The 19,118-nt window shown below is 44.9% G+C and overlaps 1 protein-coding gene across 1 annotated transcript in view; it reads left to right on the plus strand.

Moving 5' to 3' along the window:
* LOC129380997 (uncharacterized) overlaps window positions 1–19,118 on the plus strand; it is a 56,660-nt gene that overhangs the window by 26,754 nt on the left and 10,788 nt on the right. The window contains exons 2-6 of the mRNA XM_055063396.2: window positions 3,227–3,318; window positions 8,877–9,075; window positions 10,421–10,472; window positions 11,829–11,926; window positions 15,925–16,016. Of these exons, the coding sequence (XP_054919371.1) occupies window positions 3,227–3,318; window positions 8,877–9,075; window positions 10,421–10,472; window positions 11,829–11,926; window positions 15,925–16,016 (533 nt within the window). The remainder of the gene's footprint in view (window positions 1–3,226; window positions 3,319–8,876; window positions 9,076–10,420; window positions 10,473–11,828; window positions 11,927–15,924; window positions 16,017–19,118) is intronic.

Raw genomic sequence — 19,118 nt, forward strand, 5'->3', positions numbered from 1 at the left:
TGGATGGATGGATGGATGGATGGATGGATGGATGGATGGATGGATGGATGGATGGATGGATGGATGGATGGATGGATGGATGGATGGATGGATGGATGGATGGATGGATGGATGGATGGATGGATGGATGGATGGATGGATGGATGGATGGATGGATGGATGGATGGATGGATGGATGGATGGATGGATGGATGGATGGATGGATGGATGGATGGATGGATGGATGGATGGATGGATGGATGGATGGATGGATGGATGGATGGATGGATGGATGGATGGATGGATGGATGGATGGATGGATGGATGGATGGATGGATGGATGGATGGATGGATGGATGGATGGATGGATGGATGGATGGATGGATGGATGGATGGATGGATGGATGGATGGATGGATGGATGGATGGATGGATGGATGGATGGATGGATGGATGGATGGATGGATGGATGGATGGATGGATGGATGGATGGATGGATGGATGGATGGATGGATGGATGGATGGATGGATGGATGGATGGATGGATGGATGGATGGATGGATGGATGGATGGATGGATGGATGGATGGATGGATGGATGGATGGATGGATGGATGGATGGATGGATGGATGGATGGATGGATGGATGGATGGATGGATGGATGGATGGATGGATGGATGGATGGATGGATGGATGGATGGATGGATGGATGGATGGATGGATGGATGGATGGATGGATGGATGGATGGATGGATGGATGGATGGATGGATGGATGGATGGATGGATGGATGGATGGATGGATGGATGGATGGATGGATGGATGGATGGATGGATGGATGGATGGATGGATGGATGGATGGATGGATGGATGGATGGATGGATGGATGGATGGATGGATGGATGGATGGATGGATGGATGGATGGATGGATGGATGGATGGATGGATGGATGGATGGATGGATGGATGGATGGATGGATGGATGGATGGATGGATGGATGGATGGATGGATGGATGGATGGATGGATGGATGGATGGATGGATGGATGGATGGATGGATGGATGGATGGATGGATGGATGGATGGATGGATGGATGGATGGATGGATGGATGGATGGATGGATGGATGGATGGATGGATGGATGGATGGATGGATGGATGGATGGATGGATGGATGGATGGATGGATGGATGGATGGATGGATGGATGGATGGATGGATGGATGGATGGATGGATGGATGGATGGATGGATGGATGGATGGATGGATGGATGGATGGATGGATGGATGGATGGATGGATGGATGGATGGATGGATGGATGGATGGATGGATGGATGGATGGATGGATGGATGGATGGATGGATGGATGGATGGATGGATGGATGGATGGATGGATGGATGGATGGATGGATGGATGGATGGATGGATGGATGGATGGATGGATGGATGGATGGATGGATGGATGGATGGATGGATGGATGGATGGATGGATGGATGGATGGATGGATGGATGGATGGATGGATGGATGGATGGATGGATGGATGGATGGATGGATGGATGGATGGATGGATGGATGGATGGATGGATGGATGGATGGATGGATGGATGGATGGATGGATGGATGGATGGATGGATGGATGGATGGATGGATGGATGGATGGATGGATGGATGGATGGATGGATGGATGGATGGATGGATGGATGGATGGATGGATGGATGGATGGATGGATGGATGGATGGATGGATGGATGGATGGATGGATGGATGGATGGATGGATGGATGGATGGATGGATGGATGGATGGATGGATGGATGGATGGATGGATGGATGGATGGATGGATGGATGGATGGATGGATGGATGGATGGATGGATGGATGGATGGATGGATGGATGGATGGATGGATGGATGGATGGATGGATGGATGGATGGATGGATGGATGGATGGATGGATGGATGGATGGATGGATGGATGGATGGATGGATGGATGGATGGATGGATGGATGGATGGATGGATGGATGGATGGATGGATGGATGGATGGATGGATGGATGGATGGATGGATGGATGTATGTATGTATGTATGTATGTATGTATGTATGTATGTATGTATGTATGTATGTATGTATGTATGTATGTATGTATGTATGTATGTATGTATGTATGTATGTATGTATGTATGTATGTATGTATGTATGTATGTATGTATGTATGTATGTTATTAGTGTCCCCTTTGGAACGGGGCGGTGGGTTGCGCCACCAAGCTCTTTCTATTATATTGCCTAATGTCCTACCCCTGTTAAAAAAGAAAAGGAAAAAATACTCGCGATGAATTCCCATAGCCAAAGTTTCGGAACCCCTATTGTGAACTTTGTTTTTGTACGCCTCTGTTGTTTGTCGTTTCCCCACATTTTTTCCACCAATCTTCCAACAATGTTTATGCGCACGAGTGTTATTCAAATTGGCCCTACCAAAACGTTGTTCAGGCGAGTGGGGAGAGACCCTCTAACGGCGAGTCTGTGAAATTCTTGACATCGCAGCAGAGTTTTGCAAAACTGTCATCGTCTAGCAGTGCAGAGAACCGACACGGACAGGAAGATTGATCCGTGGGGTAAACAACCCAGAGTGACACTGGGGCTTGGAGGACTCCGGATAAATTCCGACCACCTCAAGTCCTTTACCAAGCACCAATGTCTATGCGCACGAGTGTTATTAAAATTGGCCGCCGCCAAAAAGTGGCCACGCGGCCGGGAATCAAGCCCGTAACTTCGTACACCGGACACGTGATCTCATGCAAAGCAGCGAAACAATACAGGCCATGAAACAGCGCCGCAGGTACGGCCAAGAAGAGACGACACAAGCGCTGTTCTTCAGCTGAAGGTTTATTGTAGACACGTGATCACTATGTGCAAAGCGAAATTCGTGCCGAAACAAAAACGGACCGAAAACAAAGCCCTGCCTATAACAGCACCTACAGACCAAAAACATGTGGTTACATATGAATCAGATACACGCATTCATACTTTGTTCTACAAATGGGCGCTGACTTCACATGTCTGCATTGCGTGCATGCTTGTGAATATGATGCGCTTCACTCATTTCACGGGTACGCTGATCCTTCTGCCTCATGACAATGTCAGTATTTGCGAAATCCAGTGCGATTGTAACATAATCGCTCACGGAAACAATGTTAGAAATATTGATCAGCTCGTATTATTTTTTTTTTCTTCTTTCCATGCTCATTAGTTTGGCTGGATGAAGGACATCAGGACAACTCTTCCAACACCATATTTTCACGGCATGACAGCAAGAATATTTTGCTTTGTCCCTGATATTACGTATGTTTCGACCGTTCTGCATTCATCTGCTGCATAAATTGCTCCCACATTGTTCATTAGCCCCTCATGATGTCTCTCTACGTTGTGGCTCTGCCGGAAACAGCTGTAGAGCCTTTAAGAGAAAGGTTCAGCAGCGGAGACACAAATTGCTTGGGAAAGAGAAATCCCTTTGCTCGGCATCCAGTGCACAGAATTGTGTTAGCTTTATCACATTTAAATGGAAAAGCTGAAATCTAGTGACTTATTCAGGTAGCAAACATTTCAGAAGTTGTTAAATACTGCATAATAGAAAAAGAATACTCAATTACCAATTTTGAACTCTATAACTAAGTAATATGTATATTATCACAATTTAGTGAATTGCAACTATTAAAATATTTAAAGCTACAAACCTGATGTATTATTCTCCAATGTAAGATATGCTAACAATTCCTGAGTAGGGCTTTTGCAATACTTTCGTAAGCTTTATCAAAATTTCACTGAAGTTGTAACGCATACGTCAAATTTGGGCACTTAGATGTTCTAACAGATGCAGTTAAGAGAACCGCAATGTCGCTTTTTTTTTATGCAGAGTTGTGGATTTGTAAACTTCATGCTTCAGTTTTATTGCTTCTTTTTTTTTGTGTAACCTTGCAATTCTTGGCAACTTTTGTTTCTCACGTTTTTTACAATTTACGTTTCTTTCTCGAAAGCAGCAATGTTCACTCAGATCGGTCCACCGATTGTCCAATGATAGTATTTCTGCGTTTTACATGTATTTTGATTAGGAAATTTGAGTTGGCGCCCCCAAGCTAAACCATGCTCCGATATGTGCGTCGTTCTACATGCGCCCATCCAGGTTTTTATGTGAGCTGTTTCAAATCAAAATGCTTTCTCCTGAGCGTTCTGCATCGCATGAGACGGCGCGAACTATAAGCGACTTAGACGACCACAGGTAGCCACCCGGCGAGGGAGAGATTACGGATGTATCGAGGCGTTTATTCTGTTCGCGATACCTTAGACTTCTTTGAGTCTGGCTGCTATAATTATTTACGATGAATTTTGTTTTATACGTGGAAGACAGCGTGCGCACGGTTCTCGCCGACTTCACCTGTTTAGGACAGGGCCAGCTACGCCTGCGTCAGCATCTTCTGTTTGTTCTTGTCTCCGAGGTTTGTTCTGAGCACAATGCCACTCTCCGAGTCTTTGTTGCGCATTCTCCAATACCTTCACTAGCTCCCACCCCCTAGGCATCGCAAGGGGCCCATTTTTGATTCCCGGGGGCGCTTGTGAGTAATATATTCTGCAACATATATATAGCGCATGACTTACGTCGGATGCCATTCACTTTCTTTGCGATGGTCGCTTATGCATACACGTTCGATTTCGGTGCTTACTATTATTCCCCATGGTAGAACACAAAACAATGGCGTTCGGCTTTTCAAACTTCATACGATGGGGTGCAGAAACACTTCATGCTTGTGAGGTGCTTGCACGGCTGGTAAAACAGGTATTGGAAGTAACGTCTACACTTTTCGCCGTACACTGCAAGTGCAGCGGAACTGTTCTTAACGGTCCAATATTTCGTTCCACACATACCACGATGTTCGAAGTTGTCCTGGAAAAGTCCATGGAAATCAGAATTTTGGGTCAATTAAGCATTAGAACACATTTTTCCGAAAAACTTCTTCATACGATGGGGTGCAGATACACTTCATGCTTGTGAGGTGCTTGCACGGCTGGTAAAACAGGTATTGGAAGTAACGTCTACACTTTTCGCCGTACACTGCACGTGCAGCGGAACTGTTCTTAACGGTCCAATATTTCGTTCCACACATACCACGATGTTCGAAGTTGTCCTGGAAAAGTCCAGGGAAATCAGAATTTTGGGTCAATTAAGCATTAGAACACATTTTTCCGAAAAACTTCTTCATAAATGGGAATTTCCCGCTGGTGACTTGCTTGTTCCAGTTAGTTCAGTTGGTCTTGCTGACATGTTTTCAACCTGAATGAAAGAGAAATCAATACCTTGTAGCCGCCATTAATTGATTTGAAAAGTACGCCTGTGCGCATTTCCTAGCGCATTTGATAAAACGGAGGTAATCTCAGTATATACGCGTGAAATTCGTACACTTGGTACACCATATTTAGCCATTTTCGCCTCTCTCTCAAGAGAGAGATAAATGCTACAGTAACCTCCAAAATATGATTTTTGAAGTTATAAAGATGAAAAGGCAGGTCACTCTGAACCGCAACCTCTTCAAAATGTCTCATCGATGTATCCGATCATCTATGCATCCATTTAAGTAGTCTCGTTTGACGCGAGTAATTTTGTAACTCAACGTAGCACATTGAGGTACCTAACAATTTTTTCCATCGCTTATTTGACCTTTTGGCAGTATGCTTCAGCACTAATCGGAATGGCTCATAATCTTACAATGGAATTTCTGCGGCTGCGAGGAGATCATAGACAACTTATTCTGTCACGGTCCTCATTATGGCATACAAAGACAATGAATGTCCAATGCATTGACGCAACTAGATCGTCCACTGAGCGCACCGACACTACTGGGACACCGTCCCCACCTATCATCGGCACAGAAGACAAAGAAGGCACTTTTGGGCTAAAACGACTGATGTGTGCAACTGCCTCTGATTGCCTGGTGCTACCCACACATGTGCACACGTTCAGAGCCTCTGTCTCTCTCCCTCATTTCAACTCCCCTTCTCCCTTCCCTAAACGTAGGGTGGCGAACCAGACACTTTTATGGTTGCCATTCCTGCCTTCTCCCGTTCTTCTCTCTCTCCCTCTCTTTGCAGTATATTTACCGCTGCGAGTAGGTCGCACCACCATACAGGTGTTATTGCAGGCCTGCCTTTAAAAGTAGGCGCTGTATGTCCTTTAGTGCTTCCTGCCAGCCTCCATACTGATAACGCAGTCATATTTCAGCGGACTCCTTCGTATATTGCATGAGATTTCCTTTATTGTACCAATCTGAGCTTGTTCCTGTAGTTATTTAAACGGTGTGACTGCCGGGAGGGTAGTAACTACTCTCATTTTCAGAACTCTCAGTGACGGTTCTCAGCATTTAAGTGTTCTCATCGGCGCAGCGTAGAGCTCCGCACAAAAGCCCCGAGCTATTATTCTCCATTTCATCCAAATCGCTCGTGCATTCTGCTCGTGCGTCTCGACGTTTTGCTGGCATATGAAAGGGCCCCACGAAGTCATCTGTAGGCTCTCAAGTCAGGTGCCGGAACAATGCACATTATTCTTAGGTCGGTGGCGTGGCTCAAGCATTGTTCTCCAGACCTGTTAGACTCGTACAACTCTACTTCTTGTTGGCGATAGTCATTTACAGGAACTTTTCCGTTGATAGTTCGCACACTACAGAGCAAACTTGTACCGTCCAAACCTAGTTCAACATTGGACTAAAGCTCTTGCAATAGCCCGATCCTGCTCATAGCTTAACATTATCTGCACAGATCGCAAAGTGCAGATTTCGTGTTCAATCAAGCTTAATTGCTAGGTACATCGTTGGTAAGTTATAAATGGTGAGGGAGGAGGATCACAGCGAAGCCTTGTGCATGGTAGGGTTTGGTTCGAGTATTGAGCACTGAGTTGGCATTTCGCTTTGATTTAGAGTACCGGGTTGTCAAGAAAAAATCAATATAAATAAGCACATGTGTCGGAAAGTTGGCGCTTAGCTACTCACCAATCTGTGCTCCTAATCTATCCATTAATATGTCGAAAAACGCAGCTTTCAACCACTGTCTCAAAATGTTGCTCGGAAGTACATGTGTAAGCTACTTCGGGACACAATGGCTCATGGAAGTATTGGCCGTCAGCTTTCGACACGAGATTTGACTATGCGGTAAGGTTCGGTGGCTTGCTTTCATCGCCTCGTTGTTGCTTTGCTCGGCCCAGTCACCACGCACAGTAATGTACATTATTTTTTGCATCATGCAGTAATTGTCGCCACGTCGGTGCGTCACGTCATGGCACAACAAGCAATCTGAATGAGGCGTCTCGAATTCCTACATACTAATTCAAGTACCACGGTTTGGCTACGAGGAACGCCATAGCGCAGTTGGTGGCTCCTGATTGTCTTTTTCTGTGTAATTTTGTTTTACCACTTTCCGAAATATCACCACACGAGAGCCTTTTTGATCGACCTGCATTAGAACATATCCGGCACAATCAGGAATTGTACCGGCGACTTCATGCTCAGCGACAGCTTCCCGATACCGTTGACCGACCCTGGCGGGACTCCAGGCCATGTAGGACAAGTGTACGTTACTGCTTTTTGTAGGACTCTTACTAACTTCCGTTTAAAAGCTATAACAAAGCTTACTTCCTCACTTGCCTAATTGATCATGGAAGAATTTGTGGCAAGGAAGTCGAATCAGTTGTTGTTCTGAGAAAAACAGAGTTTGCACACGTTTGTGCGCCCGAGTACAGGCTTAACGCTCAAACTATCACGAGATGCCCTAGCTGTGTTTGCCACCATAAAGTCGTCTGGACGAATGTCGGTTTTTGGAAATGTAAAGCGCGATTGAATTTTAGCCTCACAGTTTCTCTTCGCTCCGACGAACACCTCAGTTTGGCCAATGCCAGCATACAAGAAGGAGGACAAAGGCTATAGGATATGTTTATTTCTCAATTTTTTTGGTGAGGTACTGAGGCAAATTTCTCCGAGAATTTGCACTTTGTATGACGTGCTCTTAAGTTAAGGAACTACTAGTTTCGCTGCACTTCTTCGTATTTCGCGGGATTTCTTTCAATATTCATGCCTGTTGAGCTTCAACTGCTCTGTTTGATGTATAGGCAGTCATATTATTGCTTGTCATGTTGAATGCAGCCATGTACACTTGGACCAGCGGTTCAGTGGACCGTTTTCATATGTTTCCACAGCTCTTCGTCTTTCCACTAAACATCACGGCAGGTGTCCACCTACAATCCAAGACACCGTACATTACCATAAAAAGTGCTTATTGCGCACTGACAATTTAAAAACAAAATTCGGAGCCCCTAACCAATGACAGAATGTAAGGAACAGTCTAAAAGTGACGCTAAAAGAAAATGGAGTAATGGTATGGCACAATCTCACATTATGAAACGGTGAATGCTAAACACCGCCTAGCTGAGAACGTGTAAAGCATGCGGTTGCCTGTGCCATTCTTTTCGTTCAGTCTCTTGCGCGCAGCTTGTGATACAATGGATCCCAAGAGAAAAACTAATTTAACGATCGACGTGTCTACACAGTCGAATTCTTGAGGGGGCAACGAAAAAGCGACTGAGCGTAGGCACATAAATTCGTACATATAGTGAAATGTCGGATAAAATAAATCTAGAAAACCTGAAGCGCTAGAAATCTCCTGAGAAACAACGATTCCCTTTATTTCTAAATTTAAGCCGGCTCCAGCTTGGATATTGAATCCTGATTATCTCTGTTATGGCTCAGTTAAACTCGCAAACGAGCTGAAACGCTGTTAGGCACGACTTTGCAGCGCCACCGGGTCGCTCCGAAATCACCAATCGAAGATGGCAAAACTTTTTTAATTTAACTGTTAATGTGCAGGCAGCAGATTGAGCTCCTGATATACGAAGACGGTCACGAGGACGAATGGTACGCAGGCTTCGATGTAACCGGCGGTTTTGTGTACTACAAGGCGTCGGAAGGCCCGCGCGGCAAGGCGCGCTTCTACGCCTTGGCCACCGCAGCCGTAGCGAGCTATTACAGCGTCGCCGTTCAGATGCATGAAGACAAGTCATTCAAGGTACGGTCACGCGCCCTACTTTTGGCACCTTACTTACAGCAGCTTAATTATGGAGAACAGCAGGATCTCCCACTGTTATCCATAACGAACATTAACTAAACCCGATTTGACATACTTTTTAGAGTTTCTTTTTTGCTACGGCACCGAAAGCAAACACTATCAGGGAAGGCACGGCGTGATCTGTAGCGCTCTTTACCGACAGGAAACTGAGCAGGTCATTTTCACTTATATACAGAAAAAATACCTACAATTTTCTCGGCGAATAGTATGGTGCAATGTATGCCATAAGTGTCATTGCGATAGCGCGCAGTGTTCGTGCTCAAAAGGGTGCAATGCCAAAGGACGCGAGTTGACCATTACGGCCTCTGTGGGGGTTTAGAAACAACAATTATGCAACCTCACCTATCCTGCAGCGTTCACAATTCTGCTCGTTTAATTTTTCTGGTATCCTTTTTTTTTTACCTTTTGTGCGCTGTCTTGCCTTTTCTTGTGCAGCAATCAAATCAAATGAATCCAAATAGGCAGTTAAATGCTGGTTGCAGTATACGGACTAAGCAAGTTTTCCTGCCATGTCGCAGTGGGATGGCTTGCACGGTCTGGTCGCACAGCCTAAAACTTGGAAAGGGAGTGCAGGGTGCTTTGCGCCGGGTACAACTCTTATAGCGTAGACTCCCAGAAAATTCCTTCTTCGGTAACGTTACCCACTTTGCGTTATCTATCGTACCTCTTTCACTCAATCACCCAAGTTGTAACAAGATTGAGACGCTAGATATTTGCTGGCTGCAGTCTTGCCGAGCAGACAGCATGGGTCCCTGGGTATACACCTGAATAGAAAACTTGTTGGCTGCCGTCTGGCCTAACAGACAACTTCGGCCACTGGATATGTGATATTGGTATGTGTGCGCATTCTTGCTTCGCCAAACCTTTAGAATGTATGTGCTACGGTGACACAAGGCGTATGTAGCCTTAAATGTATAAAAGCGATAGCGCTACATCCACAACAGACAACTATGCGTCGAGCGCGGCCGCTTGATGGAGAGCCATCGCGACGAAGTTTCAGCCAGGATACTAGGAATACTATGGAGTTTCAACGGGGGTGCTGTGGTTAATTACAACAAGATATACTGCGTCGTGGTGTCATTGTACATTGAGGTTGGCATAGAGATTGCCATTTCGTTCATCCGCAGTGGCAATATGGTGTACAGCTCCATTTATTTAATGCTAATTGCATTAACGGCAACATTCATCGTGAGATAGGGAGTGATTGAATGTTAGTTTTACAAGACGTTGATTACAGCTACAAAAATGAAACGGACCTTGTGCGTCACGTTGTCTTCCTTTCCAGCTTTACTTTAATGACCAGGTCAAGTATACTGCCAACATGGACACAATTTCAGGTATGAACGATGCTATCTTTTTTCATTCTATCTATTCTACCACTCCTCTTCATGTCACTACCGCCTATTTCATCCTCTCCTCCCCATTATGTATACTAGTCAGCCTATAATACACAGGGTGGTACCCTGTAAAAGGGAATATACAATTATTGGGATAGCAATTATATGGACACTCCAGGCGCATTTCTCTCGTCGCCGTGGCCGTGAGGTTCCGTATAAAGTTCAAGGCCGAGAAAATCGTCGCCGCACGCCGTACGCTGTATTTGCGAGTGAAAGCTTGAGAGGGTGAGCAGGCCAGCGCGGCTCAATCTCGCGTCCAAGAGAGGAAGGCAGTCCAGAAGCGCGCCCTCTCCTGTCGCGCGTGAGGCACGGGTGTGAGGCGAGGGAGGGGGGCGCTCTTCTCCAGCGGCTGCTGCTTACGGCGCGGCCGTGCAGGCGCCGTAACTTGAAAGCGATGTGCGACGTGGCCAAAATGCGCGCCCGCGCGGGCCTCATCTTCAAAGCGATCTGCGATGTTTGCCGTGTGCGCGTAGTGCCGGTAGCTTCGTATGCGCTGTGATTCCGACGTTTCGTTCGCATTGAAGCGAGAGATCCACCAAGGTAAAATCGCTCGCAGCTGCTTCCGCGATTCCTCACTCCAGTATGTCTACAACGAGTTTCCGTGCTAATCGAGCGAAATGTGTTCATGATTACCTGTGCGCGTGTGACACCGTGCTTGTTAATTTAGTTGAAACACGTAGGCAAGCTAGTTGGTTGAATCCATGATAGAATGTGTAAGAGCGACTGAACGAGAACGAAGAAAGAAACATACACACAGAGGCAGCGCTGTCTCTGTGTGTCTCTTTTTTTCTACGTCGTTCAGTCGCACTTACGCGTTCTATCATTGTTAATTTAGTTAGTAAGCGAATGTTTACAAGTTTATACGGCCCCTAAAACTACAGTTCTTACTTCGTAATGCAATCTACTAATTTTCTATCGCAATTGGTGCTTCGCCTTTCGGGCGAAACTGCGACATTTCTTTAGATATTCAAGCAATGATTATATCAGCGCCTTCACAGCTCCTCTCCTGGTAGTTTATAAGCAATTCTCGACTTCAAGAACCTACACGCGAACCGTTTATGTTCTTTTTTTTCAATTTCAATGAAAATACCCTTGGCCAAAGATAGTGCTGCTTTCATGTGGCTCAGCACTGTATAAGTTAAATGCACTTTCAGTGGCAACTTAGATATTTCGCTTCCTTACATCAGTGACAAAGTAAGTTTGCATTATTGAAAGTGCCTAGGCCGGCGTTGAGCTCGCAGGTACCATGACATTTAACAGCTATTAACGTTTCTTTCTCGTCACTTGCCACTGCAGGAAAGAAGTGGAACGTGAAATTCACTATTGCAAAGCACGTTTTATGGTCACTACACTACACCGACGAAATCAAGAAATTCTTTCCTACAAAGGGATTGGTGAGAATATTTATACATTTTTGTTTCGCGAGATGTATAAAAATGGGAAACGACGTGGGCGTGCTAAAGAAAGTGCAGGAATGTGCAAGAACGTGTCAGGGCACGTCGAATACATTATAGGATCCATGTAAATTTATGTGGTAGGTAGTGCTGCTCGTAGAGACTCACTGAGTTGCGCTCTCTAACATCAGTTTCTTTTCTTTCTTTCTTATTGTTTTGTTGTTGTTGTTGCAGAGGAGGTCCGTCGCGTTTATATTCGTGATAAATGTACCAACACTAAGCTACACACTACGTGAACTGCTACAAATTCTTCATGTGTTGTCGCACAGTGAACTTCGTGATTCTCTAAATCAACATATTTGAACTCTATTTTGCACGATCAGTACCTATGGCGTTTCATCGCACTGTAGTAGTCCTTTGTAAGTTGTTCTCCAGGATATCCTCTGCCTTTAGCTAGGCGATTATCGAAACAATTTAGCAACGGCCTTAACGACGTTGAGCTCTCGTTTCCTACCATGTTTGCGATCCGCGTGTTTGGGCTATCGCTTGGAATATAGCGTATGTCCTCGTCGTCATGGCCGCTCACAGCACGCTTGTCCGACGCGAAACAAGTTCATCGTACGTGTATCTCACGGCGAATCCGCGTAGAACAGTATCGCTGCTTGTGCGTACAGTTGCAATTTCTGCTAGTTTGTCTGTTTTATGGAACGCAAGAAATCACAAATAAATGTAGGCACGGCAAAATTTTTTTTAGGAAAAGGAGAAATAACATTAAGCATGTGTACGAACGTATTGGGGCACGCCGTAAAAGCTAGATATTCCCATTTTTCCTTCCTACAGCGTAGTGCAGCCAACCAGACGCTTCTCTTGTTGGCATCCCTGCCTTCTTGCCTTTCTTTTTCTCCTCCTCTGCCGCTGTTCTGAGCAACACACGTACTGTTCAAGTACATTAAGTCAAACACAGAAAAAAAAAGAAACGGGAAGCAGGACGCACTTTTGCTTTAGATGAGCGCGCTGAAAAAGTCGCGCGTAATGTCATTAAACAACGCTGAATCCTCTTACAATGCGTTATCTGGAATGATTAAAGCTTGTATAGCCTCAGCAACAACAATAGTTAAGTGCCGTAAACATTTTGCCTCCCCTTCAAACCCTTGGCTTACACCAGGATATTTGAAGAGCATGCGCAAGAAAAAAAAATCTGTATCGTAAATGCAAAAATAGACCTTTTAAACAATCTCTCAAGCTTGAGTACAAGAAGTTTTGCACCTTACTAACATATCTACTTAAACAAGCGAAGAAAACTTACTATGAAAATGTAATAAATCAAACCGGGAACGATTCCCGGAAGTAACGGCAGATACTTAATGCGTTTCTGAATGAGAATTCTACTAGGAATAGAATAACGACAATTCATGAAAAAGACTGCACGCTTACAAACCCTGAAGATATTGCATGCGCATTCAGCAACTTTTTTGCTACTGTGCCTGATATCCGTGGCGGTAATGACACTCACATGTCGCGCTTGTCACAACAATCATTTTATCCCTTCCCTACTACACCCAGTGAAGCTCCCGCAACAATTATGAATCTTAAAAATTGCAGTCCTGGTTTTGATTCCATATGCTCGTATCATATCAAAGAAATTGTTGACAGCATATGTGAAGCTTCCAGTCACGTTGTCAATTTAGTCAAAAAACTGCCGTTTTTCCTAGTGACTTGAAAAGATCAAAAATAATTCCAGTGCACAAAAAAGGAGACGTCACCTTACTTGCAAACTACAGGCCTATATCCATCTTGCCGTGTTTCAGTAAAGCAATACAAAAACTAATAGCACAGCGCCTATCTAACTACTTGGACAAGTTCCAACTATTAACCACAAGACAGTTTGGTTTTCGTGCTGGATATTCTACTAATCTAGCTTTAATCACACTCATTGACAAGATCAAAGCGGAAATTGATAGGGGCAGATTCGTAGGATCTGTATTTATCGATTACTCGAAAGCATTCGATTCCCTTAATCACAACATTCTCTTTACTAAATTCAGCGCATATGGCATAACAGGTCCATCTTTAGAGCTACTGCGAAGCTATTTACACGACAGACAGCAACAGGTCTGCATTTCAGGAGTGCTGTCTGACACAAAAATAATTAACACTGGCGTTCCACAGGGGTCCATGCTCGGTCCCCTCTTATTTCTAATCTTCATTAATGATTTCCCAAACTGCCTAACTTCTACAGAATGTCTTTTGTACGCGGACGACACCACTGTTTACGCCTCTCATAACGACATCTTTACGCTAAGTGAGCGTTTAAATGATGAACTAAATAATATCAGTAGTTGGTGCAAAAAAAAATAAATTGCTAATTAACCCACAGAAAACAAAGTTTATGGTTTTTAGTTCACACAATAAACCTCGACCTAACCTTCTACCACTGTACGTAACTTCTCAGCCAATATTACCATCTAATGAGTGCTCATTTTTAGGTATTCAGTTAGACTCCTTTCTAAAGTTTAATTTGTATGTCAGCTTCATAAAAAAGAAAGCAGCCTATGGTATCAGGGTGCTTTTAAAGGCCAGACAGTACTTTCAAAAGCACACTCTCCTGACATTGTATTATGCCTTTATTTATAGCCATTTAAATTACTGTATCAGTCCTTGAGGTCTTACATATCGCTGTCATATAGCTCCCTTATAGCACATCCAAAATAACGCTGTCCGTATCATCGCTTCAGCTCCTTATAACGCTCATGTTACCCCCATCTTCACTGAGTTAAGTATCCTCACAATAAATAAAATTGTCTGATACAACCACAGCATCGTTATTTACCGCCTTCTTAAAAACCCACAATTACATTATATCATTGGCAGGAATAGGCTTGCTAATCCTAACACTACCAGGTTATCTGTATATAATAACATTTTACTTCCAAAATCACGCAGCAACTATGGCAAACCAACTGTTGCTTTTGCTAGTGTGAAAATGTGGAATAATTTACCTGCTCACGTGAAATCCTCACTTACATTATCGTCATACCAACGTTCACTGAGAGCTTATATTAATACCTTGTAAACTGCATCTCTTCTTTGAAGTATTTTTATGTTGCTTATTATGCACATTTTTTTATGTTGTGATGTGTTGCCACACGTTTTATTACTTTAACACTCTAGAACTTGTGTAAACCGTTCTTTGTTTATAACCGCAATTGACGCTTTTTTATTTATATATTATTATGTAACTAAGAACAAGAGGCCCCACGGCAGTTTCTAACTGTGGGACGTCTTTCTGTATAACTTCTACTGCATATATGTACCGCTATTGAATGAAGCAATAAAGTTGAAACTTGAAAAAACAGCGTGAGATCAAGGTCGAAGACACAGGCTTCGTCGAAGCGTGATACGTGGAAATAAACGCAACGTCATCTGGACTTAGGGGCATACCTGTAAAAGCGGCATGTGCTACGCTGAAACTGAATGCATGGTCACTTTGTTTTCGAGCCTCACTCGGCGGCTAGATAGGTAATCTGCTAATGGCCGAATACTGTATAGAGAAAACAACGCTTTAGCTGCATGGTCCTGCACTAGCAGCATACTTCCCAGTATACTGCGTTTGTATTTCTTTAATCAGTATTCTTACATTTGCGATGTCTTTAGAAGAACCTAGGCACATTCATCGAGCGAAAAAGGCGTGGCATTCGCCGAGCTTCGCGGCAGTTAGTGGGACAATGTATACGGATTAGCGAGCCTGAGTTTTAACCACAACAAAGTTGATGAATGCGCATCACAATTTCATTTCCCAGTCAGGAGTTCCGTTACGGTGCGCTTTCTCGCACTTCTGTGAATGCATGTAACTCAGAAGCACCCCAGATACCATTTCTGACATCGTTTTTATAGAATGCTGCCGATGCCACAATTTACTCTCAGTCATGTGCTCCGCTCCCAAAGAGTAAATTGCAGGAGTATTGAGATCTATGGGGCGCCCACCTTACTATCTGCAGGGACCGTCGTTCTGGTTTCCGGGAACTAAACTGGTGGTCGGCACAGTGATCAAGTTTCAGGGTGAAGCCGTCCGGTTCAACGAGACGGATGTGTAAGCACAAAATATCCGTTGTCTTGTTAGTTTCCCGGCAATGGAAGGAAATAAAAAAAAAGAATGTTAGATCAGTGCTATTTCGTGCGACACATAACAGATTTTTTTGTCGCTGGCTCCCTCCTTCCTCCCTTCCTCCCCCTGTCCCCACCATTTAAATGCCTATACAAGGAATTTTGATTGGGGGGTCTTTTTTTTTTGTCGCTCTTGCTTTTTTTTTCTTAGACGTCGCCTATACCACTTTGAGCTTGAAGACAAGCCAGCGGTTTTACTCTCCACTTCGGGTGTCTGCAGTGGGGCGCTCTCGGCTCATATATCGCCGCGTACTTCTCTAAAATGACGCGGTACTTCTCGCGTAATACGCCACTACCGAACATTACGTCCGCCCTCTTTTTTTGTTTGAAAGCATCAACTTCTGCTGATGATGACTCCACGCTTCTCGGTCACATTCTATTGACGATGCACACGCAGTGCAAAACACGCTACAAGAGGTTAAATAAGCTGATTACGCACGACAGGCAAGCAAGGCAACAAGGGAGAACGACATTGGAACTACGTGGCGAAAGCATGCTCGGGCCGAATTTTATAACGGTTCGGAAGGGAACCGGTTCACTTGGCCTCATCTGATTGGTCAAAATTTTGCTTGCGTCAGAGGCCGTCAGAGACAGCGGGCGGTACCGCAAATTATGACTACGTCACGCATCTGTCGATCATTTCCAAAGCGAACCCGTCTTTGGCTAAGAGCGGAACCGGCGAAGAGGTAGTCTGCTTTGGGTTCCACTCCTGTGGCTTGGCTGTCGGCTGACGACCCTGGCCGGGCGCGCCGGGCGCGCGACCCCGGAGACACGCGGGCGTCGCGCGCGCGTGCGTTGGTTGCTTCGGAGGCTATTACTTGCCTTTGTCGTCTGCTTGGCGTTGCTCTTTCGGTGTCGACCACGGCTGGAAGTGCGATACGCGTTAAAAGAGATGACGGCTAATTATTTGCACCGCCCCTGCCGGCTTTCTAAGTAGACCTTTTGCAGGCTACGCTATCAACCGGAGGAGACTCGGGTGCAAGCGTACCAGTGGTCACGCAGAGGAAGCGATAGCGCGCTGCGGTTCATCGCCACCGGCCTGCAGCTCCCAGAGGTCGGTCGGAAGCGAAGCATTCATCGGAATGACCTAGATCGCTGCTGCCGACACTGTCCACGAAGTTTCTCCCGCAATTACTGTGTTGGCCGGTAAAAGGGCTGCATCAGCTTTCCCGTGACCTCCACTTCAAAGTCAGTGTCAAGGAGATAATTGCATGGTGAGATCGAATTCCCAGTGCATTCGCCAGCGTGAAAAGCTCGAAAACCGCCGTTCAGCAATCATAAGGTTCAACCTAGGTTGGTCCAGCGCTTCCTTCGTTAGGCTGATAAAACTATGCAGTCAGGACGGGAAGATATTGTGGAGATCCCTTATTTGGCTGCCTTTTTTCTTCTAGTTCGGGAGTGCCGCACTTTGTTCCTCAATTTCACGGCACATCGCGCACCGTCAGCACCGCACTCTCCTATTTTACTTCGCGCAGGCAATGCAGGGCCCGTCTGTCGTGATGTTCGATTTCGAGTTCCATTGCTTCTATCACGCGACGCGCCGTGGGGCAGATCGCAGGGATAGCGGCAGCGCGGCGGCGAGCGAGTCATGTGCGAGCCGATGACGAAGGGCGAAAAAAGAAGTAAAATTGATATAGTCGGCTAGTAAAGGTGACCCTAAGAACCAGTTCACGGTTTTGTCGCGCATCGTGCAAGCTCCTGGTAGCAGAGGACATAGCGCTGCGCTCTGCCAACTCATTTACGCTTGCGATACCACCTGTGGGCTGAGAATAAAAAAGAATGACATTAATAAATTATTTATGCACCACACGTTTATACTTTAGAACTTGCCGTGTAATATGTAATTTATATTTTATATTTAATTAGCAAGCAGAAACATTCAGCAGATCCTCGATTAGCTCGTCATAGGATGACGTACACTTCAGAGGTAGCACCCTCTCGTACATTGGTCAGGTCCTCCCCTTCTTCCACCTCCAGCTTGGTAGTGGCACCTTTAGTGACGAAAGCGGCGAAGTGAACGGTTCGTTTTCCGAACCATTATAAGATTCAGCCCCTGGAAGCCGAATCGACGCAGATGTCCCTAGTATATAGACCAACCGACTGGCTTTACCTTGGTGACTTCACGACGTGCGAAGAAGGGACCGCAAGAGTACGAGGAGGAGCACACGATTCAATTTTGAATTTTCAGAGGTTGTTCGCGTGTATTTTAAGATTATTTGTACTAAATACTTAATCGGAATAAGTTTGCACAATCCAAACTAATTTTAATAGCTTAAGAACGCTGTTCACTTCCAACGCTGTTTCAGTCCGTTTCAATTTCGCAATATATTAAAGTTAGTGCGATGTAGATCAGTCTGACGTCACAAAATAAACGAGTGCAATAGTGGATGGGCGCGAAATGTGGCGTTCTTAAGAATTAATGCTCTAAAATGTACCGTAATAGTAGCATGAAGAGCGGAGTCCCTAATTCTTTTAGAGATAGCGACTACGCTGCTGCATGAGTCCATTAAAAATAACGCAGAATCTCGCGTTTTTTTTTTCAAGGTCGAAATGTTATCAGCAATAAAATTCCGTTTAGCATATTCTCCATTTTACCAAATCTGCACAGTACAGTGAATGATGGGATTCCCATCAGGCAACCTGGAACGAGAACTAGGAGGGGCGCGTCAACTGTCCACCGCTAGTCCCCTGGGCCCAATGCAAGTGCAACGAACAAAAGTATTGACAACATAAAATTCACTAGTACTCCTCTCTCATACATGCGCACAGATATTATTCATGATTACATTAAACCACCTCCACTTCAGTGTGCTTCAGTGTGCGTAGTTGATGTGGCCCAGCATGGACACAGTGCTGCAGGAAGAGTGTTCTCGAGAGAAACGACAGAAAGATTGCACATAAAGCTACCACTTAACGTTATAGTGGCATATTTGCTACCATCCACATAGCCGACAAGGTATAGCTAGCGTGCGAAAAACTGGAAAATGGCCACCTGCCATTAGCGCAAGTATTTTGTGACATCCTGCTG

This window comes from Dermacentor andersoni, chromosome 1 (assembly GCF_023375885.2).
Source record: "Dermacentor andersoni chromosome 1, qqDerAnde1_hic_scaffold, whole genome shotgun sequence".
Classification (NCBI taxonomy): Eukaryota; Metazoa; Arthropoda; class Arachnida; order Ixodida; family Ixodidae; genus Dermacentor; species Dermacentor andersoni.